The sequence below is a fragment of the Chionomys nivalis genome, chromosome 7, assembly GCF_950005125.1.
Source record: "Chionomys nivalis chromosome 7, mChiNiv1.1, whole genome shotgun sequence".
Lineage (NCBI taxonomy): Eukaryota > Metazoa > Chordata > Mammalia > Rodentia > Cricetidae > Chionomys > Chionomys nivalis.
In genome coordinates this window covers 35460212-35487337 of record NC_080092.1, presented here as the reverse complement: position 1 = coordinate 35487337, position 27126 = coordinate 35460212, and the positions used below count along the sequence as shown (strand labels likewise).

At 51.7% G+C, this 27126-nt stretch overlaps 1 protein-coding gene across 8 annotated transcripts; it reads right to left on the bottom strand.

Moving 5' to 3' along the window:
* Nucleotides 1–27126, bottom strand: Septin8 (septin 8). 8 transcript variants are annotated; one of them, XM_057773426.1, is made up of 10 exons: nucleotides 26845–27126; nucleotides 14374–14494; nucleotides 12769–12964; nucleotides 12250–12436; nucleotides 11220–11381; nucleotides 10642–10738; nucleotides 10075–10243; nucleotides 9757–9889; nucleotides 9454–9644; nucleotides 1–955 (listed from the first exon to the last, which is right to left on the bottom strand). In XM_057773426.1, the coding sequence occupies exons 1-10, from the start codon at nucleotides 26872–26874 to the stop codon at nucleotides 790–792; spliced, it is 1452 nt and encodes a 483-aa protein (XP_057629409.1). In that variant the 5' UTR covers nucleotides 26875–27126; the 3' UTR covers nucleotides 1–789. The 8 variants fall into 8 exon arrangements, with proteins under 8 accessions (XP_057629409.1, XP_057629410.1, XP_057629411.1 ...); XM_057773427.1 differs by having other exon boundaries at nucleotides 1–952; XM_057773428.1 differs by having other exon boundaries at nucleotides 12250–12430.

Here is a 27126-nt window from a genome sequence, read left to right as displayed (position 1 = left end):
TGAAGAAAAATGTTCTCTTTATATCCCAAGCCATTCCACCAGACTCTCACGTCTAAAGGACACAGAATTCACTTGACAGACATTTGGACGGCACTATTATGGTCAGTTGCTCTCTTAAAATATACACTGCAAAAATATTTAACTTTCCGTTCTATGAATGTCGTATAGAAATATCTGTCTGCCTTTGCTATACTCTACACACATTCAGTTAGCTGTCTTTATTCACCTACACACAATCCTTATTGAGGCGTTAGACCGTATTGATCTGGCACTTAAAAAAATATCAGACACCGGGTTCGTGTTGGTTTTAGTTGGGGGGAGGGATGGAGGCCATCCTTCAGGATGTACTTCTGTTAGTAAGGCAAAATTATGCAAATGAGGAAATGGCATGGTGTTTTGGTCTGTTATGAAGCATGAAGGTTAAATCGCTACGGGCAGTTTCGTTATGGAAAACTGGTGCTGTTGACGAAGTTGAAGGTTTTTCTTCAGGTCACTTCCCTGCTCCCTTTATCTTGAACAGTAGGTCAACATTTCTCAGAATCCAAGCATGGCCACCTATACGCTGTAGCCTCAGAGTGACCATGTCACGTATCATACTATCTGGGAATGAAAAGGGTTGGGCCACACCGGATGCTCCCTGAAGGAAATAGAAACTGTTTGCACTTTTGGTTATCGATATGTGAAAACGAGGGGGTGAGGGTGGGGCTCTGTCCTAACGTGAACAACCATGGTCTCCAGTTCCACGCCCTGATGGTCCTGAGCTGGCCCCCATGTGGCGGGACTGCAGCCTCAGAGGAATCCTTCCCTCCACGTCGCGTCCCTGACCAGGCAGCTGCAGCACTGGATGGCGGGCCACCAGCTGCTGCAGTTCAAGGGTTCCACATTGGCTTTGGTCATCATCACCTTAGAGCTGGAGAGGCTCATGCCCGACTGCTGTGCTCCTATATCTGATCTGCTAAAGAAAGCACATGTAGACATCAGCTTGGCCCTTCTGGCTGACACGTTCTGTGCTCAATGGGGTACCCATGGCCCTTGTTCCTTTGTGGGCTCCAGAAGACGCACTGAGAACGCCAGCTACGGCAAAAGGCTGACCGTAGGCCATTCTCTATATATGATTGTGCTCTGTGTTCCCCGGTATGGCAAACCTTGAACTCACAGGGAATGGGTTTTGGTAGTGAGGAGCAAGAATACAGTCTGATGGCCATGATCAGGAATGGGCAGAGGATCCAAGTGCTTAATATCGAGGATTATAACATCCAGACCTTCCTTCTACATGAGCGTGTGGTGACAGGCACAGAGTGGGGGCCGTGTCAGCAGCTCTCAGGACAGATTAGGATGGAATGGCAGATTAATGACAGTTAACTGAGGTTGGAGATGAAGGCGCCTAGGATGGCAGTTAGTGCTATGAAGTAGGGTAGTCATACCATGCTCAAAATGACCCACATGATCATCCTGGTACCCGATCGCTCCTGTACCTGAGATGACTGTTTCAAGGTTACCACGCTGTGCTGACACCTGCCAGGGCTGAGCAGTATGGTGGCTGTGAGGTGCTTGTGAAGCCACACCTTCGTCGTGGTTACCCTCCTGCGCCAACTGTTTCACCTGTCAGCCGGCCTCTCTGCCATCGCTCTGAGGCCTCCAGAGCCTGTGGGAACTCACCATGCTTACATGCCTGTAAATTCTTTGGTTTTACATTTCTCGTAATGAGACTGGAAGAAGGTTCTAGAAGAACCACTGCGGAAGCTACTTGGACAGAACCAGAAGAGGTAAGGTGGCCTGAGGCTGTGACCCTGCCTCTCCTTCCCGTCCCCTGGAACCAGGAAACCAGGGAACCTAAAGGGTGTGACAGGCCCTCAGGCTTCTCTCATTTTCTGAGACAGGGTCTCACTATGTGACCAGGGCTGGCTCAGAATTCATGGAGATTCATGTGCCTGAGCATCTCCAATGCTGGGATAAAAGGTGTGTGCCACCATGCCTTGCTCCCTCACAGACTGATTCTGGTTCTACCCGCCAGGCTTGGCCAGGTCCCTCCAGCTTCTCAGACTTGTCCCAAACACAAGAGTAGCTAGCACTTTAGTCCCAGTCACCCGGCTCCCTCTAAAAGCTGGGAAGTCTCTGGATCTGAGCGTCCCCACGTTGTTCTGATTTACACCTCCTCAGGTCCAGATGAGAGAGCAGCACCATTTCCCCCGTGGACTCTGAAGCCCCTCGTGCAGAGGACTTCATGCTAAGGATGCTTCTGTGACACATGCAGAAGGGATGCAGTCCTGTGCTGCTGGCTGGGTGACTGAGCCCAGCCTGCCTTGACTGCCCTGCAGCCAGGACACCTGCACAGATGGCAGGGAAGAAGCCAGCTACCTGTCTGAAGCCAGTCTTAAAGCTGTGGAGCCCAGCTGGCCAAGATGCTGGCTGGATCTGTGTCAGTCCCCAAATGACTGACACATAATGACTTGAATGACTGGGCCATAAATTTAGAGGTGGTCCATGAAACTCTGTCCCTGTGAGCAGCTCTTTTATAAATGTGCTAAGCCATGGGGTGGGGGTGGGGTGGGTACAGTGTGTTGCCAGAAGCTCACTGTGTGGTCAGGGACCAGACAGGCCACATTGTGAGGCAGGGTGCCATTTTGCCTTTCCTCTGGTTTTGCTTATTGGAGCTTCTCCACGCACACACTTATTTATTCTGTGGACATCAGAGGATAATTTGCGGGACTTAATTCTTTCCTTCCACTTCATGGGTCTTAGGGAACCAAACTCAAGTTGGCAGGCTTACCTGGTGAGTCATTTCACCAGCACACCCCTCCCTCCCCCCTTTTTTTGAGCCCAAATTGCAGCCTGGGCTGACCTCAAAGCTAAAATCCTCCTGCTTCAACCTCTGGAGTTCTGGGATTGCAGGCACATGGCACCACATCTGGCTATCTGTAAAAGCACACTTCGAATGGTTTCAGTGCTGCTGGAGACCTTTCTATTAACGGACTCTTGTGTACCTCTTGTTAGTCATATATACCTGGAGCCCTGTCCTCTGGACCCTGTAGGTCCTGGGAAGACTAGGAGAAAACAGGGATAAGGGTATTTGCTGACAGTGACCAGAAAGCTGACATTCAGATGTCTCCAGCTACATGCAGCAGGCCAGCAAGGTAATATGCGGACTGGCCTCTTGCTGCTCCATCCAGAGGCCAGCATGTGCAAGAAGACACTGTGTGGATGGGACAGGAGTTCATCAAGGGTTCACACCAGTGTGGGTATCCTGTGGCACTGGGTGTCTGATGCATAGCACCTAGGCCTGTCAACCAGGTGGCTCTGGCTGTAAAATGTCCCCCTGTTGATCCCATTCCCAAGCTCATGGAGAAAGAAGGCAACTCTGAGAGCCCCGTGCCAGAGGAGGAGGTGGCCTGTTGCTCCTACAGATGAAGGAGCTCCTCTTGGGCAGCAAATGCTGCCATTGTTAAGACTCCATCAGGGGTCTGTTCTGCTTGCCTTTTCGTTGTTTACCAGGAACTCACCTCATCTCAACACTCACATGGGTATCCCCATGGCTGGCTAATCTGAACACAATCCACCTTCCTCTGTCCCCAACTGGGAGGGCCTGGGGCTAGTGAAGGCCTGAGGCCAGAGGAGATGGAGACGGGAGAAAGACCAGAGGCAGCTTGTTTTCTCCAACCACCAGTCCACCTTTCAGCCAAACATTTCCGTCTCCCAAGGCTTCCCACTTCCACAAAACCATCTCGGGCCCACAGCCCACACCACCACACTTCGAACAATGACCCCATTTCCACTCTTGCCCGGTGATCCTGATGGGATGTCCAGCTTTAGCTCAGGAATTAAGGATACAGATAACCAATATTCAAATTGCAGCTCGTCCACTTGTTTGCTGTGCTGCCTTGGGAAATTATGGAACCTCTGGGACTTCCCCTACTAACTGGGGACAATACAAGTATCTGACCATAGGATGGTGAGGATTAGAGACGTTGGAGCATGTCATTACAAGAGCTGAGCACACATAGGGTGAGCTGTCTCAAGCCAAGCCTTCGGAACAAAGACGCAACCTCCTTGAGGGCAGGGTCTGCCTTCCCTCAGTCTCGGCCCTGCAACTCTTCACAGTGTCTGCACCATAATTCGCCAAGAAACAGTTCTGTCGGGAGCTCTGCCCCCACAGAGGTCACAGCGGAAGCAGGCTGTACTGGCCACAACTGCGGGATATTAATATGCTCAAGAAACTTGAATCAGAAAAGCTACTGCCCAAAAATGACACTGTAAAAAACTCAAAATAAATGCAAAATTTAATGAAAACAAATGAGTACAAGGTGGATGGGAAGGAACAGAAACAAGTCAATGGGTGGAGGAGTAAATGGATTAACAACTGAAGTGGTTTTAGAGATGCATGGTAACGTAATAGACAAGCAAGTTGGCTTTCCTGGGCTGCTTACCTAGTAGGAGCCCCAGACAAGGGGAGTCCACACACACACACACACACACACACACACACACACACACAGGAACATATACAAGGCCAGTTTGTACAACCACAAGGTTCAGGCCTCCCACCAGGAGGGGGAACACACACCCTGGTTGGCCTGGGATACAGCTGCTCGGTGGTTGTTGACTTGGGAGAGAAATCAGTCCCCAACCACGCTAGGCAAGCTGTCCAGCTTTTTTTTTATTTTTTTTTTTTTTAAATTTAACATGGGGTCTTGCTAAGTGGCCCAGGTTGGCCTTGAACTTGTGATTCTCCTAGCTCAGCCTCCTGAGTGCCTAGGATTTGGCATGATTATTAACAGGATCTTTTCTCTCTCAGAAGTCCAGGTCTGAACCGTATTTTAAACGGTGACTCTACCACAACACGAAATGGCTCAAGGGAAACGTAACAGCAAATGTCAACATGATCCTATGACAGTCCCATGAAGCCAACAAACGACAGGGAAGAAAGAGGAGGGAGTCCCAGCTGTACACAGGGGTCACAGCCTCAAGGGGCAAGCTTCACGTTTTTCTTGCACACCAAGGATTAATTTAACCTCAGCTAAAGATAACAAAATTCCACACAGCAGGGGGAAAAGCTTGCCATGACTGACAGGATCCACGGGGAGCAACTTAGACCCTAGAAAATGCAAGTCAAGTCTCCCCAGGGATGCCAGCAAGCTTTGGGCCAAAAGGTAGGCACTGACCATAACAGCCTTCCAGTATGCCTGAGTTGTGGCTGCTGCGCTGCAGGTGCCGGTGGTAGGATTTGTTGGCTCCCAAGTCCCCAGCATGGACTCTGAGCCAGCAGTGGACCTGCTGGGTCATCCTAGTCTCGAAACAGATTGGCTAGGAGAGGCCGCTCTGAAGGTCAGGCTGAACCTAAGTGAATACATCTTCAGATATACAATTTCCCTAAGAGGAGCGGCTGGCCTGCAGTTCACCTCTGCCTCAGACATGAAGTTTAGCATCAGCTCTGCCATGACCAAAGGTGGACTAGCTGTGACGCTCACAATGCTTACAAGGCCTGAGCTGAATGTTAGGTCCTTTTGCTTAAAACGGCCTCTCTAAGTAGTTTGAGAGTCCAGACTTCTGGCCAGGATGCACCCTGATCACGGAGGATCTTTTCCTTAGAGCATCACTAAATGCATTTCTCCTGCTGTGTGGAGCCTCTCACAGCACAGCGGCCTTTGGGGAGGGGTGTCACAGTGCACCTACAACAACCTTCCCCTCCAGCTCACCCTGAATGAGCCATCATCTCAGGACAGGAAGAAGACAGACTGGTCCTGGACGAACAGAGGCAGGCCTGGCAGGAAGGGGGAAATGGTGGAGGGAGATGGAGGCGTAAAAATCTGAACGCAGCATGAATCAGTGTGGACCCCTCAGGCTCTCAGTGAGAAGCCCCTGGGTGATCAGCTCCCCGGGATGCAGCTGATCTTTCTGGGGAGCCTGGTGTCCAGCTGGTACTGCACCAACAACCCCGAGGCTGGCAAACCATCAGGAGCAGAGCAGAATGGGTTTTCTCAGTACTTTCCTTGCTTCTATTTTTGAGACAGGGTCTCATGTAGCCCAAGCTGGCCTCTACCTCACTGTATAACTGAGGCCTGTCTCTGGCTTCCCACCACCTCCCAAGCGCTGGCATCACAGGCCTGCACCATCCCACCTGGCAGCCACTTTCTTACAAGTGTTCACCTGGAAGCCAGAGCTGGAGGGGACGTTCTTAGCCCCCAAGCTTTTGTTTTTCTCCCCCGCCAAATTGTCCTAATACTTCAGACATTGTTATTTTCTTGCACCATGACTCGGCCAGGAAAGAAGTAACAATGACCTTGACATGACAGCCCTTTCCCCGATGGGCTGAGCACGCTGGTCAGGAGCAGGTGGCTTATTTGGAGTCAGACACTTAACACACATGCACTTGGTCCCTGCACAGGTAGCACCTCGAGGGCAGAGACAAGGGTTTGGGCTGCTGTTCCATTTACATTCACAGTAAAAACGCTGGGCGTGGTCTTGTTCGGGGTCCACTGCAGTCCAGAAAGAAGTTCCAAACACTGCCAGAATAGGAACTTTATTTCCCACCTCTCCCTATATGTTATAGGGCTGCTTTCTATGTAAGAAGGTTTAGAGATCTTTTTAGTTTAAAAAAAATCAGGGAATCTGTGTTACTTATAAAAATAATGGGAAAGATAGATATTATTTGTCTTTATACTGGTGCCAAAATAAAAATTTAGAAGTGTTTCAAAATTATTAAAATTAAGCTCTAGGTTAGAAAAATTAAAATGAAGGGGAAACAGGCGAATTCTGCAGCGAGTGTGTATATACCGGACCACAGGCCACGCCTAGGGCCTAGGGCACCACGTGAGTCACCACTGGCTGAAGCCATCACTAGAGTGGCACATAGCTGCTCCATCAGGGAATAGTGACACTGTAAATGGAAGACCAGCCACCGGCTCTGGAAAAAATAAACCTTGTCAGTTTGGGATTCCAGCATTCATGGCTAGGACACGTTTGCATAGAGAGGGATGGCTGGCCAGGCCCAGGCAGCCGGGGGCCAGCCAGGGGGCCAAGGCAAGGCTGTAAACACTGGAGTCTGTACCGGCTCCTAGTCCATCCTCACACCGTGTTATGAGAGAAGGGCCACAAGGTGTAACTCAAGCAACTTAACACATGATAGTCTAAAGTCCGCTCTTGACATGTAAGTCTGTGCGTGCTTTAACTGAAAAATAAAACAAAACAAACAAAACAAAAACAGACACATTAAAAGATACGCAGACCAAATCAAACAGAAGCAAAAGACAGCAAGGTGGACACTGGGAAAGGGCAGTCAGTTTGGCATTTGTGACGAGCAAAGCAGGGAACTTGCTTCAGTTTGTGGCGTCCCGGGCTGAGGGTCAAAATCTGATTGGGAAGTAATTTCGCAAAAATTGATTAAAATTTAAAGACTGAGTACAAACCAAGTAAAGCCATGAAATGGCCATGAAAACACCCACTCCCCAAATGCAAGCCTGGCCCACCCTATCCCACGGGGCCAGTGACCCCTGAACCCCAACTCTAGCTTCACAGGTACAGAGTACCCTCTCCCAGGGTCAAACTGACTGAAGCTCTCTAGTGTAACCGCCCAACAGAAAGGGCTGGCCTTTCAGACCCAGATCTGGGAAACAATATTCCAAGAGACCAGACAGCTGGGGCAGGCTTCTACTGAGAACTGTTTCTTCACAATGGGGGTTCTACCCTAAGCTGCCCTGTAGTCTCTCTCTCTCTCTCTCTTTCCCTCTTTCTTTCTTTTTCTTTCCTTTCTTCTTTTTTGAGACAGGATCTTTGCTATGTAGCCCAGGCTAGTCTAGCAACTCATTACATAGCCCAGGTTGACCTCAAAGTTAAGAGCAACCCTCCTGCATTTGCCTCCCCAAAGCTGGGAACAGAAGCATATGCTACCACACCTGGCTGGTGCTGGGGCTTCTCCTAGTTTCTTATTTGGGGACACTGTCTACTTTCACAAGATTGCCTGGGCCACGCTGGCAGGGAGCAGGGCAAAGTCACTTTGAATATACAGACTCTGTCCCATGTACCCCTCACAAGGAGGGTCATTTCTGAGCTGCCAGCTTAAAGCCCACACTGGTTGCACCTCAACCTCTCCACACTCACCAAACCAAGGGCTGAGCATAGGACCAGGGCTGAAAGCAAGTGTAAAATTCTCCAGACTGAGGGCAAATGGGCCTAGGATCCTCTGGGAATAGGTAGCTGGGATGGGCTGTCAGGCATCAGGTTCGGGAAGATCACAAAAGGGGAATCCCTGCCCCAAAGCAGAGAAGAAACCTTGGGAACCACAGTGTGCATCTAGTCCTAAGTGCTGTGTCTGCCCCAGGGAGAAGCACTTTAAGTTTGAGGCAGGAAAGTGAGAGAGAGATCATGTTCACGCGTGCGCGCGAGTGTGTGTGTGTCAGGGAATGCCACCTAGGGGTGAGGCAGGACAGAGTGGAGTTCATGCACCCAGATGCTGAGGCGGATGGGACCACCTGAGTCTCTGAATGAAGTAGAGCAGGAGACTGGGAGTCACCGCAGACAGGGTACCAGACTCCAGATAAGAACATGGGAAAGGACTGCGGAGGACACCAACATGGCTGGGATATAGATCAGTGGTAAAGAACTTATCTAGCGTGTGCAAGGCCCTGGACTTAGTCCTTACAATCACACAAAAAAATAATAAAGTTTTGTTTTTGTTTTTTGAAAAAGAAGGCAAAGAAAAGGAGGCAGCAGGGGCAAGGGGTGGGGCAAGCAAAGAAAACCGCTAAGGAAACATGACTGGGAATTCTGTTCCTTAAGCTGACAACACCTAGGAAGAGTCTCCTTGTCTCCTGTCACTCTCTACTCTACAGGACTGCTCCAGACCCTACAGTAGGAACAGCCCCACTCTCTGCACAGTCCTGGAGCCCTGCAGGGAGCCACCATGCTTCCAGTCCTGCAAGCCTTCCAATGCAGCTGCAAAGAGATGACAGGGACTGGGGCAGTGCTGACTGTCCTTTCCTGATGAGTCCCTGCTGTCATGTGTCACCATCTACCTGCTAATATGAGTTCCACAACCCCAGCCTCAGAGGCCCAGGGGACATGTGCCACAGCTGCTCAAGCAGAAGCACAGGGTCTTTTAGAAGCCAGCAGGACAGTCCCACATTCGTCCCTCTCCTGGCCAGACAGACTTGTCCCAGTATCCTGTGGCTATACCTGCTTGGCTGTCCCCTGCTACTGGCTGCCCATGTGACCCAGCTCCTTCACTACAAAAGCAGGGAAGAGGACTCAGATGCTGAGGACGCTGGGGGAGGATGAGGGAGAAGAGAGAGAGATCCAGATGGTGAGACAGCGAGAAGACCAGTGCGAGATCAAGATGGAGGTGCACAGTGGAGAGCAAGAGAGGCGGTGAGGGCAGACCGCGGTGAGCACGAGGCTGAGCAGTGACCCCGGGGGCAGAGAGCGGGTGTAAGGAGACAGCCCAGGGGAGATGCCACTTACTTCTTCTTGTCCTTGTCTTTCCTCAAGGGCTGCTGTGAAGTGGCATGCAAGGCCTGAGACTGCAGGGCCTCCATGGCTGCCTTCCTGCAGTTGAAGGCGTTGGTCTCCTCCTCCAGCTCCTTGCGCTTCTCCTCCACCTTGCGCTTCTCCTCCTGGTGGATTCGCTTCAGGTGCTCAAACTTCTCATGGAGCTGGCGGGGGGGGGGAAGGGAGGCAACTGGGTATGGGCAGACTAGGACCCCTACCTCCCCATCAGCCAGCCTGCCCTGGCACTTCCTCTCCACAGTGAGGCCTGACACACACCTCCCGTTCTTTCTCCTTCAACTCAAGCTCTGTCTCCTTCACTTTGTTGACGAACATCTGTCTCATCTCTTCCTCCTTCCTCTGCAGCTCACTCAGGAACTCCTTCCTCTTGGCCTCATATGTCTCTTGGAGGCTGTGGAGACCCAAAGGAGAGGCCAAAGGTAGAAGTGGGGCCGTCAAGAGCAATGGAGTCAGGGAGATGCTGGGGACAAGAGGATTCGGGGCTCCCACCAGCCTCTGCCTTCGGGCTTACAAGGCCTGAGAGAGCAAGTGCTGGCGTGACAAGAGTGGCTAAGGCAGCACAGCGCAGGCTATCACCTGAAGGGCTGGCTGTCACCATCACTGTCCTGGAAGCCCATCTCCTCCAACTTGCAGCGTCGGTAGAGCTCGTAGTGCCGACTGTGGGTCTGCTCCCGCAGGTCCTCCATGTTCACCCGAATCAACATCTCCCGCAGCTTCACGAAGTCGCAGTGGTTCTCGTTCTCCACTGAAAGCAGGGGCATGAGAGGCATGAGACAGGCACGCAGAGAGGTGGGGGGACGGCGGGGCAGGACTTGGGTGCCTTGGTGGCTCCAAAGCAGCATGAGGCAGGTGTGCAGATCGGCAGGGGGAGAGCAAGAAAATGGTCAGGGGGCTTTGGTGGTTCCCCAGAGCAAAACAAACATGCAGATTGTTGGGGGTACAGCCAGACAGTGGTTGGATGCCTTCATGGTTCCACAGCATGAAACAGGCATGGAAACAGGCAGAGGAACAGCAGGAGAGTGGCCACGTGCCTCAGGGAACTCCACAGAGTGAGGCAGTCATGAAGATGGGCAGAGGGTAGCAGGACAGTGGTTAGGGCCTCGGCTGAGGCCCCAGCTGGGGAGAGGCTCGCCCCACACTCACCCTGCACCACTCCCCAAGGGTACTGTCGAGCTCGAACCAGCTTGTTGCCCACCTTCACCTCCTCTGTGCTGCCCACCACAGCAAAAGGCAGGTGTGCCTAAAAGGGGACCCAGGTATATATGTGAGCGCTGTGCTGAACAAGGGGGCAGACTTTCTCACACCCCTGCACCCTAGGGAGGGGCCACCGCCTTTGACAAGGCTCTTTTACAAGGGTTAGAGGCTCAGTTCCTGTCTCTCTCACAGAAATGCTCTAGACTCCCAACTGGGTTTTCCCGTCTGTGGTGTATTCGTCTCAGGCCAGCACAGCTCTCTGACAGGACCTGTGACCCCTGGTCATATATGTACTCACTCCTTCAGATATCACATTCCCACCCTGAGTGACAGGCAGATCAGGGGACCCTTAGTGCAAACCCAAAATCCAAATCCTCTAGTCTGGTGCCCACAGAATTCAGGCCTGGGAGGCATACACGCCTACCCACCCTGTGCAGGATAGCATTCTGGGAAGCTGAGTCCCGTCTCAGACTGGCGTCCGCAAGCCCTCTGACTCAGGAGCCCAGAGGCCCTTGCCCAGCACTCACATTCATGACCGCGTTGATCTCTGCAACAGCCTCATCGTCTGTGGGGAACTGGTAGATCTGGACTCCATTGCTGACCAGCTCACCCATGATCTTGATCTTGAACTTGTGGAGCTCGCTCTTGGAGATGGTGTCAGCCTTGGCAATGATGGGAATTATGTTCACCTATGAAGGTCAGGGGACAGCAGGTTAGTTGCCTATCTTGAGTAATGATCACTGACCATGGACAAGCACTAAGAGCAGAAAATAAGGAAGACGGGGCTCCAATGATCAGTTCCTGCAGCCACTGTGATATCAGGAACCCTAACAAGTAGCTGTAATGCTTCTCTGGGCCCCAGCTCCCCAATACAACTTCCCAGCACCCTGTTTGACCACCAGGGGCATATTCAACTTGGACCTAGGATGCTCTTAAGGTCCAAATTGGCCTTGGGTCTGACAGAAATAGTAGTGGTGGCCAAGCCAACCACTAAGCAGGCAAGATGACCCTGGAGTAGCAGCTATGGAAAAAACCTGGAACTCTCCCAGGCCAAGGTTACCCTATTCTTCATGGTGACAATTAACTTCTGAGATGGAAAGGCAGTCACAAGGGCTGAGAGAACTAAGAGGGCCCGGGTCCTCCAGGACCCCCAGACCTTGCTGACACCCCATGAAACTGCTCTCTACCCTCTACCCTCATTCACAATTCCATCTGAGTCATTCTCCTCTCCTAGTGGCTCAGAAGAGAGCCAAGGGGAGCCATGTCAGATAGGAAAGAAGTGAGGAGAGAGACTAGAGATGCGAGGCTGGATGGAAGAGGGACACTCTGGGCAGTGGCTCTGCAGGAGGGGTTCGTCATTGTACAAGGAAAATAAATAGACAAAAAGCAAAGCTCCAAGTGAGAAGGAAGTTGCTGAGAACGAAGCTCTGAAAAGCTCAGCAAGGACCACTGAAGTAGTCAGAGAGGACCAATCTGACCACAGGATAGCCAACTGCAGTAACCACACTGCCTTCCAGAGGTAGATGGCAGAGATCAGGTAACAAGGAGGGTGCGTACCTTGCTATCTAGTTTCTTCATGGTCACCAGATCCAGGGATTTCAAGGAGTGCCCGGTGGGCGTGATAAAGTAGAGGCAAACATGGATCCTCGTGTCATGGTAGTCAAAGAGGGAACGGCGGATCTTCAGCTCCTCCTGGAGATAGTTTTCAAACTGCGCGTCGATGTAGTCAACTATGGGCCTGTAACTACAGACAGCTTCATCACCTGGGAGGCAGATACTGGTTGCAGCAAGGGCAGCCTAGAGCCCAAGCCAGGCTATCCCCACTCTCCTCCCTGCGAGCAGCTCTGCCCTATTTAGTATAGGAGGCTGACTGACCCCTTCTTATACCCTCCTAGAGGAAGAACTGGTCTGTCAATGGCCCAAGACCTCAGCCCTTCCCCCGCAGCCTTCCTAGGTCACCTTAGCACTATATGAACGGGGCAGTTTGAAGAAGAAAGTGACTGGGAAGTTTTAGGATGAGGGTCAATCAGTTCAGCGTGGACAAAGCTAGGTGGAGCCGCCCTTCCCGCCTCTTGCCTGTCATCCTTATTGATCTGGTCCCCAAAGCCCACAGCATCCACGATGGTCAGTTTGAGATGAACATTGCTCTCTTGGAGATCGTAGGTCTGAGGCCGCAGGCGTACACATTCCTCATGGTGACTGGCTTCCTCGGTCTCAAAAGTTGTGTTGAAGAGTGTATTCATTAGCGTGGACTTGCCGATCCCAGTCTCCCCTGGTGAGTAGGGACAGCAGGGAGAGAGGAGAATATCAAAGTCTAGAACCAGGGCCATCTCTAGCCGGCAGCTAGATGAGGGCGGCTCAAAGACCCTCAACTCCAGAATGAGAAGGGAAGCAAGCCCAAAAAGGTCTGTGAAATGGCTCAGTGAATAAAGGCACTTGCTGCCAAGCCTAGCAACCCAAGTGTAATCCCTGGGACCCACATGGTAGGAGGGGAGAAGTGATTCCAAGTTGTCCCCTGACTTCCATTGCCATGTGCTCCCTCAAATAAAATGAATACATTCTTAAAAGGGGTGGGGGGAGCCGGGCGGTGGTGGCACACGCCTTTAATCCCAGCACTCGGGAGGCAGAGGCAGGCGGATCTCTGTGAGTTTGAGATCAGCCTGATCTACAAGAGCTAGTTCCAGGACAGGCTCCAAAACCACAGAGAAACCCTGTCTCGAAAAATCAAAAAAATAAAAAATAAAATAAAAAAAAAGGGTGGGGGGAGAAAGGGAAAGGAAAAGAAAAAAAGAAGAAAGAAAACAATATTCAGAAGAAAGTCATAAAGGAAGCCTTTGATGTAAGACATGGCTAGGCAGGGCATGTGACATTTCCCCAGGGAGTGGGAAAAGGCAGTACCAGGCTACAGAGATAGATACCACTGTGTTTTGAGACTAGGCTTCAAGGGGACCTAGTCACAAAACACACAGCCTGTTCTGAACATCACCCTTCTTAGGCCAAGGTGGTCATGACTCCACAGGAACAGGACCTGAAACTACCAGGAGCTGTCCTGTAGCCTCTTCCCAAGGGATACCTGCAGAGGGCCCTGCATAGTCTTTGTGCCTCTTGGGAGTCCTGGGCCTTGGACACCTGGAGCCTCCCCAGTCAGGTTGTGTTTGTTCCAAAGTGCACATGAGATTTACCCTGTGATCTGGTGACCAAGCAGGGTCTCGTTCAACACTGTATCTTTGTGACATAGTAAAGAGAAAAGTGTTTGAAGATTTATTTTTATTTATGTGTGCATGTGTGTGTATGTGCAGGTACCTATGGGAGTCAGGGTCCTTGGAACTTGAGCTACAAGCAGTTGTGAGCCACCTGACATCGGTGCCGGGAACAGATGTCCTCTGGAAGAGCAGCCAGTACTCTTGACCACTGGGCCATCTCTCCAGCTCTGCCAGCGTTTGTTTTTTAATAAATGAATGAACTAGTGACTGAATTTCTATGATAAACACCCAGTGTAGGCAGCACTTTCATGGACCCACTTCTGTTTCGTCTTTGTGGTGACTGAGTCAGGTCCTGGATCTAGTCCTGCTCTTGATCCTGGAGAGGCAAGACAAAGCCTGAACCCAAAGTCTCCCCAGCTTGATAGGTGGTCAGCACAGCAGAGCACCATCTTCTGCCCCTGGCCAGGCCACTACTTACCCACACAGAGAATGTTGAAGCTGAAGCCCTGGCTAACTGACTTGCTGACCAGCTGGTCAGGGAGGCTGTCAAATCCCACATGACCGCCCAGGGACAGGCTCCGGGGCTCAGGCTCTGCATTCTGCCAAGAGAAGCACAGCAAGACAGTGAGCCACCTGGGAAAGGAGGTATCTGTGTCAGACCGGCCCTGACCCTGGTGCCTGAGTTCTTAGCACCACCAGGACACACCAGGGTTCCAACTCCATGCCACACTCCCCAGTGGGCCCCTGAGTTCCCTCACTTTTGAGACTGGCTGTCCTTGAACTTACTACCCAACTGCTTGGGTCTCCAAGGCATTTAAGATGATGAGAATGTATCACCACACCCAGTTCCCTGGATCTATTCACTAAACAGGGTCTCATGGCATCCAAGATAACCTAGAATTTGCTACATAACCAAGAATGATATTCAGCTTCCAAACTCTGCTTCCACCACCGCCTGCGTGCTGATATTATAGGTGTGCACTCCATGCAGGTTTATGTGATGCAGGGGACCTCAGGGCTTTATGCATGTTAGGCAGGAACTGCCAACTGAGCTAGAACCCTAGCCCTCCCTTGAATCTTCAAAGAGCCCAAGAGATACAGATTAGAAAGTATATATTCACACAGTCAGTTCTGAGGAAGGTGGAAATGCTACCACCCCCACCACTGGCCCTTTCCAGCTCCTACTTGAAACATCAGAGGGCCCCCCTTGTCAGGCTGGGCTGGTGGTCCCCCACATCCACTTTCCACTACTCAGTGGTAGTATCTGGAGACCTCAGGGGGCTCCAACCCTTCTCGGGTCATGACTATTCAGAAAGGGGATTCTGGGAGAGAATGTGGAAGCCTGACCTCTGCAGAAATGTGGGCATCAGGACCCAGGTGATCAGGGACCACTGGAGTTGGGCTGTAGCACTCTCAAGAGAAACAATAAGGCCCAAAAGAGGGTCAAGGCTGGACCTAACTTGGTGTGGACACTTTCTGTGGCTTCCCTGGGAGTGTAAGATGTCACCCGGAGGGCAGGTTTCCAGGCCCACAGAGCCCCGTGTTAGGCAGAACCATACCCCTTTCTTCCTCAGTGCCCTATGCCCTAACCACCACCAGGGACAGGAAGGCACACATGAGTCTCTCCTGTCCGCAGCTCCACAGTGGAGCTCTGAACAGTGTCATGGCCACCCTTGTAAATGTGGACAGGGCACAGTGGGCAAAGGAGTCGGGGGAAGGGGTGCCCTGTGGCTTCAGCTACACAAGAGCCTCCTCAGCACCTAGAGGTCAGCTCTCTGCAGCCACACCCTGCTGCCTTGGCCGGTACCTCTCTAGCCAATCTGGCACAAAAACCCAACCTGCCTTAGGATACTAACACCTGTCCCAATCACGCCTAAGGATGTCTATAAGCAGCCCAGACCCAATGTGACTCTTCTACCCATTGCAAACAAGCCAGGTTTGCCCTAAACCTGTTTTCTCCAAAGACTCTTGGTGGAGCCTATTTTTCACAATGACTCTTCCTCCTCCTTACCACCATGCCCAGGACCATGTCCCAATTTACCCACCCACAAGGCCCTTCAGGGCTGCAAATGTCCCCTGGTGCCCATAACAGAAACAATAACATAGAGTCTCTCCCCCAACTCCTACCCCTTTGGCTGGCACTCAGGCCTTCCCCCAGGCTCAATTCCAGCCCCACTGGTTACTTCTAAATTCCCTTGGGGGGCTGGAGTGGGAGAGGATGTTGTTTTGTTTTGAAACAGGCCCAAGCTGACTTTGAACCTGTGGTGCCATGAATGACCTTGAACTTCTAATTCTCTGGCCTACATATCCCCAGTACTGGAATCACAAGCTCTATGCCATGCTGGAGATCAAGCCCAGAGTTCTGTGCATGCTAGGTGAGCAAACTACCAACTGAGCCACGCCTACACTCCCCCTTCTTTCACGCTGTTCAATCAATTATTTATTTAGTGGGGTGAGGTGGGGCTCACACATGCTACACGCTCCTGTAGGGGTAAAAGGACAGCCTGTCAGTGCTCTCCTTTCACCACGTGGATTCCAGTTCCAGGCACTGAATTTAGGTGGTCAGCCTGGACAGCACCTTCACCACTGAGCATCTCTCGGCCCTCAGTCACCCTTTTAAGCTGAGCAGCTTCCCTGAAGTCCTGGACTCCCCGGGTTCTCTGCCTCTTTGCTGGCCTCTGACCTTACCTGGCCCCTACCCAGCACGTCAGGCCTTCCCAGACAGTGGTCCTGTTTCCTGGCACCAACCCCTAACGTTTTATGCATCATGGCTCTCCACCTCCTCTCCTCTCTTCAGGAAGCTCTCCACAGGCTGGGGAAGCTGTGCTCCCTATGCTTCCCATCCTGCCTGCCATGACTCCACTGTTCATTTTTAAGTCCACAAACACCATCTTCAAACTTTGCTGCCACATCGGACGTGCCACCTGCCCACCTTACACAGGACTCCATTGCTCGGTCCTCCTTCCTCCTGGTGGCAGCCTGAGGATCAAATGCAGGACAGAACAATCTGGAGCTTATTTTTAGGTGAAACTGAAAATCTCCAAATTGAAGGCATGCTATGCTTCGCCGAGAAGGCTGCGTATTTATCCACGCTCTCTTTCCAAGGGTGACGCAATGCAACATCCTGTAGTCTGCCGCCCAAACTGACCAAGTCAGCTGTGTCTACAATCCAAACCACACCACGCGTACACTACACACACACCACACACACACACACACACACACACACCACACACACACACACACATCACAGCAGAACACTTATAAAGAAGAAGGAAAAAACAGGCCAGCCTATGCCTCACTCCCAACTTTCTGACAGTTCTGGGCTCCAGAGACTAAAGGCAGCACTGAGGACTGCACAGACCCATCTACCCACCTACCCACCCAGGCTTAGCAGCCCTACCTCTTCTTCCCTCACACAATGTGGCTCCCTCTGTGGAAGTGTGTGGAGAATGAGGAGGTCATCTCTCCCAAGTTATCATCCAGGCTGCACAGTGTCTACCCAGGAACATCAGGGACCAGAGTGGACATCCATCTCTGGTACACCTACACACACCGAATAATGGCTACTGCCTTGACAGAGACAGTGTCCTTCCCTGTCCTCAAGAGACTGATGTGACCTTCTGGCTTTCCTGAGGGATGTCTCTTGCTAATGCCAGCCTTCCTGATCACGCATTTGGCATCAATAACTCGTGACCCAAAGTGTCCTACTTACTGCAAAGAGTCACCCTCCCCTCAAACGTCTGCTACCTTGAACAGTCACAGCACAGGAAGAATTAGTAACACCCGAGGTGTCCCCTACATGATGCAGTGACCAGAATCAGACTATCAGATCTCCCACTGGTAACAGCCCTGCCATCTGGTGATAGTCAATCAGCATGATGCCAAAGCAAGTGGCCCAGGGGGAGCCTTTATGATTACCCTGTGATCATCTGCAGAGCTAGCCTAAGACTAAAGGGCAGCAGGGCCAAGAAAATGGCAGAGTAGCTAGGGAGCTCCTGTCTGCCCTCCCTATGGTCCCTTCTCTATGTGTCCCTAGCTGGGTGGGGCCTTAGTCTCCACAGAACAAGCATGCACAGGACAGGAGAGAGTGGGGGAACTCCAAGGGGAGGCATGGAAAGCCAGGCATCTGAGTTTATAGCCTCAGAGAGGAACAATGGTCACAAGACAATACCAGCCATTTGCTAAGAACTACCTTGTAGCAGGGCGGTGGCGACACAAGCCTTTAATCCCAGCACTCAGGAGGCAGAAAGAGACGGGTCTCTGTGAATACAAGGCCAGCCTGGTCTACAGAGTGAGTTTCAGGGCAGGCTTCAAAGCTACAGACAAACTCTGTCTTAAAAAGTCAAAAGAAACCTACTTGTAGAAAGCCAGACGATAGTGGTGCACACCTTTAATCCCAGCACTTGGGAGGCAGAGGCAGGCGGATCTCTGTGAGTTCTCACCAGCCAGGTCTACAAAGCAAGCTCCAGGACCGCCAGGGCTACACAGAGAAACCATGTTTTGAAAAACAAAAGCAAAACAAAAGAAAGAGAGGGGGGAGGGCGATGGAGAGAGAGAGAGAGACAGACAGAGAGAGAAAGAAAGAACTATCTTGTGGGACTGGAGAAAGATGACTCAGAGGCTAAAAGCACTGGCTACTCTTCCAGAAGTCCTTCCTGTGTTCAATTCCCAGCAACCACCTGGTGGCTCAAAACCATCTATGAGATCTGGTACCGCCCTCTGGCGTGCAAGCATATATAATAAATAAATCTAAATAAATAAATATATCTTTAAAAAAAAAACTGGCTTGCGTGAACTAAACCAAAAGAGCTACAGTCTCTCACTCAGTGTTTCCCACCCTGTGTGGTTCTAACCAAGGACCAATCCCCGCAGGAGTGGCGTGCAGAACAAAACCCTTAGGTCTGTCGGTCTGTGGCCTTGGAAGACTCCCAACCTTGTAGTCAGTCTGCTGAGCTGTGCAGCAGGTACTGGGACAGCCAGCAGGGAGAAGGTGAGGTTACCACATCCTTGACCCCAGGTTTTTTCTAAGATCAAGTGCCACAGAGGTCAGGGAAGCTCCATAAATGGACAAAGAATCAATATAGCAATGCTGACCACCAGTTACAGCCAACATTTATGAGTTCTAAAATACACAGTTTCCATCTTATTTACTCCACACCGCAGCCTGTGAGGACCACTGGGGCCCGTGAGACAGAGTTATTTACAAGAGGCCACACTGCTCAGGGTCTGAATGGAGACAATGTAACTGGGAAACACACACTTCTGGCCACATTACTCTGCTGCCCTCTGATAGCAGTTGATATGGTCAATTTAGAATCCTTAAAGGCAGAGGTAGAAATGGCAGAACCCATGCTCAGACATGGCCCAGAGAGCCAGAGGTTTGTGATTCCAATCAACTGTGGGAAGGCAGGTCTGTTGTTTAGAAATCTGATTCCCCTGCCCCCCAAGAGATCCAAGCAGGGCATAGTAACACATAATCCCAACCTTAGGGAGACTAAGGCAGGAGGATCAGGAATTCAAAGCCAGTCGGAACTACACATAGAGACCTGTCTCAAAGCAAAAATAAAATACATAAGCAACTTTGGCATGTTCAGAAGGAAATGCGGATGAGGCTATGGGGCTGGGATCACGACTTCAAAGCCAGCTTGGACTACCTAGGGCTGGGGTGTAGCTCAGCGCTAAAGCACTTGCCTAACCATCTGCGAGGCCCTGATTTCTATCCTCAGTACCTCCCAAACAACAAGTGTAAGTCAGGTACGGTGGAACACACCTGTAATCTCAGCACTGGGCTGCAAAAACAGGAGAATCAGGAATTCAAGGTCATCTCAGGTACTTCACAAGCCTGAGGACAGCCTGGGCTACAGGGCAATACAGTCAAAGGAAAGAACGTGAAAAGGAAAAAAGAAAATAAAAACAAAAGAAAAAAAGGAAAAAATACTGGGCCAAACATGGTGTTTTGTCATTTCAGAGAACGGATCTAGACCAAAGCCATTACTGCACAAGCTCGAGATGATGTCTCCACTCCATTCTGGGGGCATGGAGGCTGCGGGAGGCTTCCATGAGGACGAGCTTTTAGATTGGCAGGCCCTAGACAGGCACAGATCTTGCTGACTCTGGCTATTCTCATATCCAGCAACCTAGGGTGCTCACTAGGGGCTCTAAATGTTTATCTTCAAAGACACCCTACCAGAGGGAGAGTTGGCAGTTTGTAGATCTGCACACAATAAGAAACTCTATGAGCCAAGAACCCCCCTTAGTCGCTAACAAGCTCCTGGATCCCGAGCCAAGCCCCAGATTTCTAGTCATCCTTTCTTCACCACATCAGAGAAAACAACCGAACTAAGACGTGCAATCCTGCATGTCTGGTCATCCAGAACAAAGCAGAGGACCTTGTTTATTATACAGCCCAGTGGGTAACTGGGACACCCTCTCCTGGTCCAAAACTACTCTGTCTGAACCCTCAGGATCAGCCCTAATTGACAGACACGAAGAACTGCTCGTTTTACTAAGAGTTGAGCGGCATCTAGGGAGAAATCAGGTCTTGGAGCTTGTCCCCACACAGAAGCAGACTATACTCGAGACTGGGAATCATCAGCTCAAATACCCACACTAACAAGGCTGCCAAAGCTGTGGAAGAATATAAAAAACTCAAACCCCCCTGGGACGGGGGGGCTGGAGAAATGGCTCAGCACTGGTTGCTCTTCCAAAGGACCCGGGTTCAATTCCTAGCACCCACATGGCGGCTCACAACTGTCTATAACACTGGTTCCAGAGGATCTGGGACCCTCATATAGACATACATGTAGGTAAAACACCAATGCACATTAAATAAATAAATCCCCAAACCAGGTTGGTTGTTGAGAGGAAATCAGAGTAGATACCCAATCTAAGAAATGTAGTTCCTGAATCCTGGATCAAGAATCCTGAATCCTGGATCAAACCTAGCCAGGTGGTGATGGTGGCACACACCTTTAAGCCCAGCACTTGGGAGGCAGAGACAAGTGGATCTCTAAGTTCAAGGCCACCCTGGTCTACAAAAAGAGTTCCAGGACAGCCAAAACTATTGCAAAAAGAAACCCTGTCTCAAAGAAACAAAAAACAAAACAAACAAAAAACCCGGCTCCCTAATGCCAGGTCTCCCACAGACTGCTCTGGCCTTCTTGGCTGTCTTAGGACTTGAAATTCCGAATGCTATGCCCTCTCGTTCCTCTCAAGGCATCCTCAGGTATACCCTGCCAATTAGACAGGAAGCCCACTCCTCAGGAGAACACTAGCCCAGACTGGGGAGCAATGGACCCAGGACACTGTACCACTGAGCCTTCTTCATCCATGTTCCTGGCACAAAGTAGCTTCAGCTAATCCCAAGCAGCCTAGGCCTTAAAAATAGCCAGAGCATAGGCCTCTGGCCAGAACTGTGGTGTTAAGCACAACTGTCCTTGAGCCCAAGAGGAATCCTAGGAATTTTCCCAGGAAAGGCTTAGGCTCTGGTCCCAGGATTCCAAGCAAGCTTCTAAACCCAGGTCAGAGGTTACAAGAAATAACTAAAAAGTTTTATGTGGGAGGACAAAGATGGAGAAGGTGTCATCCCGGACCTAAGGAGAACAGAAGCAAGACACACCTGTTCTAAATCCAGAGGATACCTGGGCAACACTGTCTCTCTTCTACAACAGCAACAGAACACCTGGAAGGAAAGCTCAGCCCCAGATCAATCTTCACAGTGCCACAGTGGTGGCCTCAGTGTTAACAATGGGGAGAAGGCTGTTGGGCCACCAGTCACCCTCACTAGACCAGTCATCCCCCATCCTTCTATAAGGAGACCAGGAACTTGGTAGCATAACTACCCTCTGCCCCTCCCTGTTCTCCTAGGCCCGGTACTTGGTCATTTGCTTCTCTGTCTAAGATACTTTCTCCCTCTTCCTACAGCCAGGTTACAGCTCATCAACGAAGGATGGTTCGATCCATAGTTCCATCAAAATTAGGTTTCCGGGAAACCAAAAAGCACAGTTCCTGGGCCATGACTGTCCCCGCCACCTACAGGCCTGCAAGACACATTCTTAGGCTTTGATGTGCTGCAGGAAGGAAGAGGAAATGTTCCATCCTGCCATCGCACATAAGGGGCGCTCTGCTACAGAAGGCGGGGCCGCTCCAGGTGGAGGCACAGCCGCTCCAGTTCTCCCCCTGGCTAGGCTCTAGGGGCAGCCACGGCTATCTGACAATGGGGAAAAGCCACAAGTGGTCTAACCTCATTCAAAGGAGAAGGCTGCATTTCCTCATACATGAAACACCAGCCTTGGAATGAGGAATGTGGGTTCCAAACTGTCCCTGCTTTATTTTTATTTACCACCACAGGATGGGTAATGGTGCCGGAAAGGACCAGAGGGCGCGCTCTAGCACTGACAAGGCCAGAATCGGCTTTGTAGGCACAGTTCTGATGCATTTGTTGCCCATTTACCCCAGCAGGAGGCAGAGGGTCAGCTTTGTCCCTGGGGAGAGAATCTTGGGTTCAGCTCCCACTGAAGCTCAGGTCCTGGGTGGCCCACACCCAGAAGACCCACAGAAAACAGCCAGACAGCATGATCAGAGACGGACTCTGACTTCTGGTTCTATTCCTCTAACTTGGCTCAGCCAGAAAGCCTACTAAGTACCTAGAAGCCACCGGTCCTAAGAACACCCAATTTGCCTCCAGGCAAATAGGGCATTTGTAGCTATTACCAAGAAGCTTCCTGCCCTCTCCTATCCTGCCTCTTCCCAGTTAGGCTTCCCCACAGGAGCCCTCAGGATGAGCACGACTCCTGCAGAAGCTAATAAGGAACATCCCAGCTCCCTAACAAGGCATTCTGAGTCTGGGAGACATCCCCTTCCCCAAGCAGATGTGTCTCTCTTCTGCCTAACCAATTCCACATCTGGTCCACAAAGCTAGTTCATTGTAGCACACAGCTGGGAGTCCCAAGACCCTACAGGCAGTACAGAAGCAGGAAGCGGAAGAGGCCCTGAGAGATACCTGGAGGCCAAGAGATACAGCTGGTCCTTGCTTCTTTGCTCTGTCATCCTGAAGCTGGGGCATGGCCCCAAGGAAGCTGGGTGTCAGCCACAAAGACATCTGGGATAGTCACTGTCCCAAACACACACCACTACCTAGTTCATCCTGGGCTCAACAGTCCATCAAGGGGCCATCAGGTGGGAGCTAGCGTATGGGCATTGGGCCCATCTTTGACTGACCGGCAACCAAAATCTGCTTCCTCACCCAACCTCAGCCTGCTGACATCAAAAAGACAGGAGATCCAAACACCCATTGTCACCAGGCAGTGGTGGCCCACACCTTTAATCCCAGCAGTCACACAGGCAGATCTCCGCGAGTTCAAAGTCAGCCTGATCTACAGAGTTAGTTCTAAGACAGCTAGGGCTGCTACACAGAGAAACCCTGTCTCAAAAATCAGAAACAAAACCAAATAAATAAATAAAAACATTCTTTGCCCCCTCCCTCTACCCTCCCCCCCCCCGCCATCCAAAGCTCTTGGACAGACCCTGAGTTCTCCACTCCACCTATCCTCCCTCCTCCTTGGCACTGTGGTCAGCCTGTTCTTGCCATCGTCTCTCTTCTTGCTCCAAGTAGTCTGTAGTCAAATACTCCCTTTGGTCATCAACACCTTCTCACCAGACTCATAGCTCTGATCCATGCTATAAGGTCCCAGTAAGGCTGGTTCCCTAGTATGGCAGGTAGGGAAGGAAGGGTAGGGTAATCCCATCTCCTAGAGAAAACTGTAGAATTGTGGCTTTGCCTATGGCATTCACATGTGATCCCTCAATGCTAGCCACTGGGAGCTACACATATCTTCTGCTCAGCTATCGTTTCTGTCCAGAAAGGTTTGGCAGGGGTGCTGGTCATTTTCACAGGATACAGAGAGCTACACTTGGGTGAGAAGGGCTGCCTCCCACGCCCCTAGCTTTAAGACAAAACAGGCACTCCTTGGACGGCATGCTTGTTGGGGAGGTGTCAAGATTACAGGGGTGACAACGGATGTACCAGATGGTGCTGAGGATAAAGCGGAGATGGGGGGTAAGTGACTGGCTGGGAAGAATGCCAAGCATGAAGCAGCCTCACGTTTCTTCCCTCTCCCCCGCATCTTCTCTTTGCCCAGGCCCTTCTGGGTCCCTTACCTAGGGGTCTGAACCTTGCTCCATTGCAGACAGGAGAGTCCCACGAGCTGGTCAGAGCAGGAAGGGAGTGAGCCTCAGAGTCGGAGACCAAGAAGCACGAGAGGGACCTGAAGAGTGCGGCAAGAGTCTGACTGCCCAAGCAGAGCAAGAGATGACTGAACCTACTCAGGGCTGACTTACCAACCTACACAACAGCCACCAACCTAAGCCCCTGAGGTCAAAGATGTGGGGCCAGCAAGATGGCTGTGAGTAAGCTCATCTGCTGTCACACCTGACGGCTTGAATTCCATTCCCAGGACCCACATGGCGAGACTCTGAAGGTTGTCCTCCAACCTCCACGTTCACACTTACATACATGCATACATACACAGACGCACAGAACAAGTAAAATATAATAAAGATAGGCCTATGATGTGTACAGCATGCTGGGAAAAGTGGGTCAAGATACCAACACACCTCCATCTCAAAGTACATCGCTGCGTGTTCATTTTTTTTTTCAGGCAGCACTGAGAATTGAACCCAGGGTTTCCTACACAAGTTAAGTAAGCTCTCCACCCCTGAGCTACAGCCCAAACCCTTCTATGTGATCCTGTAAGTTCCAAACTAAGACAGTTTTCAGGTCCTCAAAGGGCTGCTCTGAGCACCTTTGCACAAGCCGAAGAGGGCAGTGGATACCTGTCACAGTAGCACCAAACCTGGGCCACAGCACCACCAAACCTTACAGCTGGCAAAATATCCAAGCACGGCTCCAATAAGCTGGAGACTACAGTTAACCTTCAAAAAGGTCTTTAAGGAATCAGAATGGTTGTGCACAAGATAAGGGAGGAAATTACCTTCCCAAGATGACAAGGTAGGGAAGAAAGAGACCAGACTTCTAAATTCCGGCCAAACTCCACCCAGTATCTCCACCCAAATTCAAACCCGTCCAAGTCCTCCCAGGAGGCTGAGGGCCCAGAGCGCAGAGGGCGGGGGAGGCATCCATCCCTCTGGCGTAACAATCATACTAAGCGCAAGGTCCCAGAATTCCAGCATTACAGCTGCACCGAGTCTGTCCCTCCCTGGGCTCTGGCTCACCCTGGGGATAATGGGAAGACTTCCCACAGAAATGATCCAAAAGCAAACATAGGCAAGGTCCTCCCAAGCCACAGCTGCACAGTGCCGACACTCAGCTGACCCTCTGTGCATCATCTCTGGCCACCAGGCAAATGCATTCCCCGCGGCATCTCACACGCACGCGGTATTTACTGAGTCCTTATCATGAAGTGCCTCACCTGCATTCCTTCACAGACACCACACAGCTCTGAGGGAGACAAAAGTTTCTCTTGCTGTATAGGCGGGGAACACTGAGGGTTAAAGAGCTTGCCAGAGGTCCCATGACCAACAAGTAGCATTTCAAGGAATCCTCTCAGGCCACTGATTCCAGTTGTTCTACCCTTACTCTCTTCTGTGCAAGACCAACTGTTAGACAAGCCTCTGACCTCAAAACAAACCCAGACATAACCTTCCGGTCAGCCAGGCACAGAAAATACAGCACGCAGACACACACATCTTTTCGTCTCCATCGACTGGGCAGGTTTATAAGAACTCGGCTGTTTTCCTGAAGTACATAAATTCCATTTTACAGCCACAGGACTGAAGTGTATCTTGGGTTTGGCCCAGCCTGTACAGATTCCCCGTGGAGTCAAACTTACTCAACAGACACACAGCCCCCCTCTCCAGGGGGCACAGAACACACCAGGCTACACATTATGAAACCAAGATCTCTTGTTTTATTATGCATATTCCCCCAAACCAACAAATGTATTTTCAGATTAAAGAAGAAATTTGCATATATAAATTCGGATGACAGTATTTATAGCATAATTACATAAGTCCTGGCTCCCTTATTTAGCCCCAGAACCAATTTGTTATCGGTCACACATTCAGAATTCTCCCTCCCTCCAACAGCCCTGGGCCCTCCTCCACCTCCTCCCTCCCTTCCCCTCCTCCTCTTCCAGCCGACCAGGGCCTCACATGCTGGCAAAGGGACACAGCTTCCTTCACTGTCACAGCCTAGCCTCCAGACACACCCAAATCCAGCCTTAGACACCGAGAGGGCGCAGACAACCCCCGAAAGGCCTCCCTCCGCGAGCTATGGCCTGGCTCAAGTCCACAGACACCCCTGTTAGGACCACCAAGGGACGTCAGCCCGGACGAAGACATTCCCTGACTGGGGTCCAAGCAAACACTCAATGGTTTGGATCTGGAATCAATTCAGCTTCTGAGAATGGCTGCCGCAGACCAGAGCCTGCCACTGAGGCCCTGGACCTGTCTGGAGTTGTACCCAGGATCCTGGCTCCTGGGGGGCAGTGAAGGAGATGAGCAGCAGGCCTGGACTCTTCAGGACCAAAGTCTGCAACTCCCCTGAGCTCTTTCCGGAGTGTGTGTGTGTGTTGGGGGGCGGGGGAATCCCTGGATGTCTGGGGCTCCATCCTCACTCTTTGCACCCAGCTAACAGCACCTGCGCGGCTAAGTCAAGTCCCCAGAGGTGCAGGAACGCCCTGGGGAAGGAGAGTCAGGGGCGTCCGGGATCCTCCCCTTTGGACACGAGTCTGTCTTCACACCTGCCCAGAGCCGCCCAAGTCTTGGCTTCTTCCCGCGAAAAGGAGCTTACGTCGCGCGAAGCCCGACACGCCGAGACCCCCCTCCCGGGGTTGGCTCCGGGGTCCCTGGGTTCGAGGTCCCGCCGCGCGGTGCTGACAGCCTGCCTCGCGCCCCCTCCCGCGCCCCCGCGCGCCGCGGGCCTCACCGAGATGCGTTCCAGATCGGTGGCCGCCATGGCGAGCAGCGCACCGGGCGGGCGGGCGGACGGGCGGGCTACGGGGAGCGCCGGGGCCGCGGCGGGGACGAGCCGGCTGCGGGACGCGCTCCGCCCGGGCGGCTGCGGCTGAATGGATCCAATATGGCCACTTCCTGGAAACTCCCCTTGGCGGCGGCGGCGGGAGAAGCCGCGGAGCGGGCCCCGCCCCCGCCCGCGGGACCGGCCTCCCTACCCCGCTCAACCCCAGCGCAGCACGCTCCCCGTGGCTGG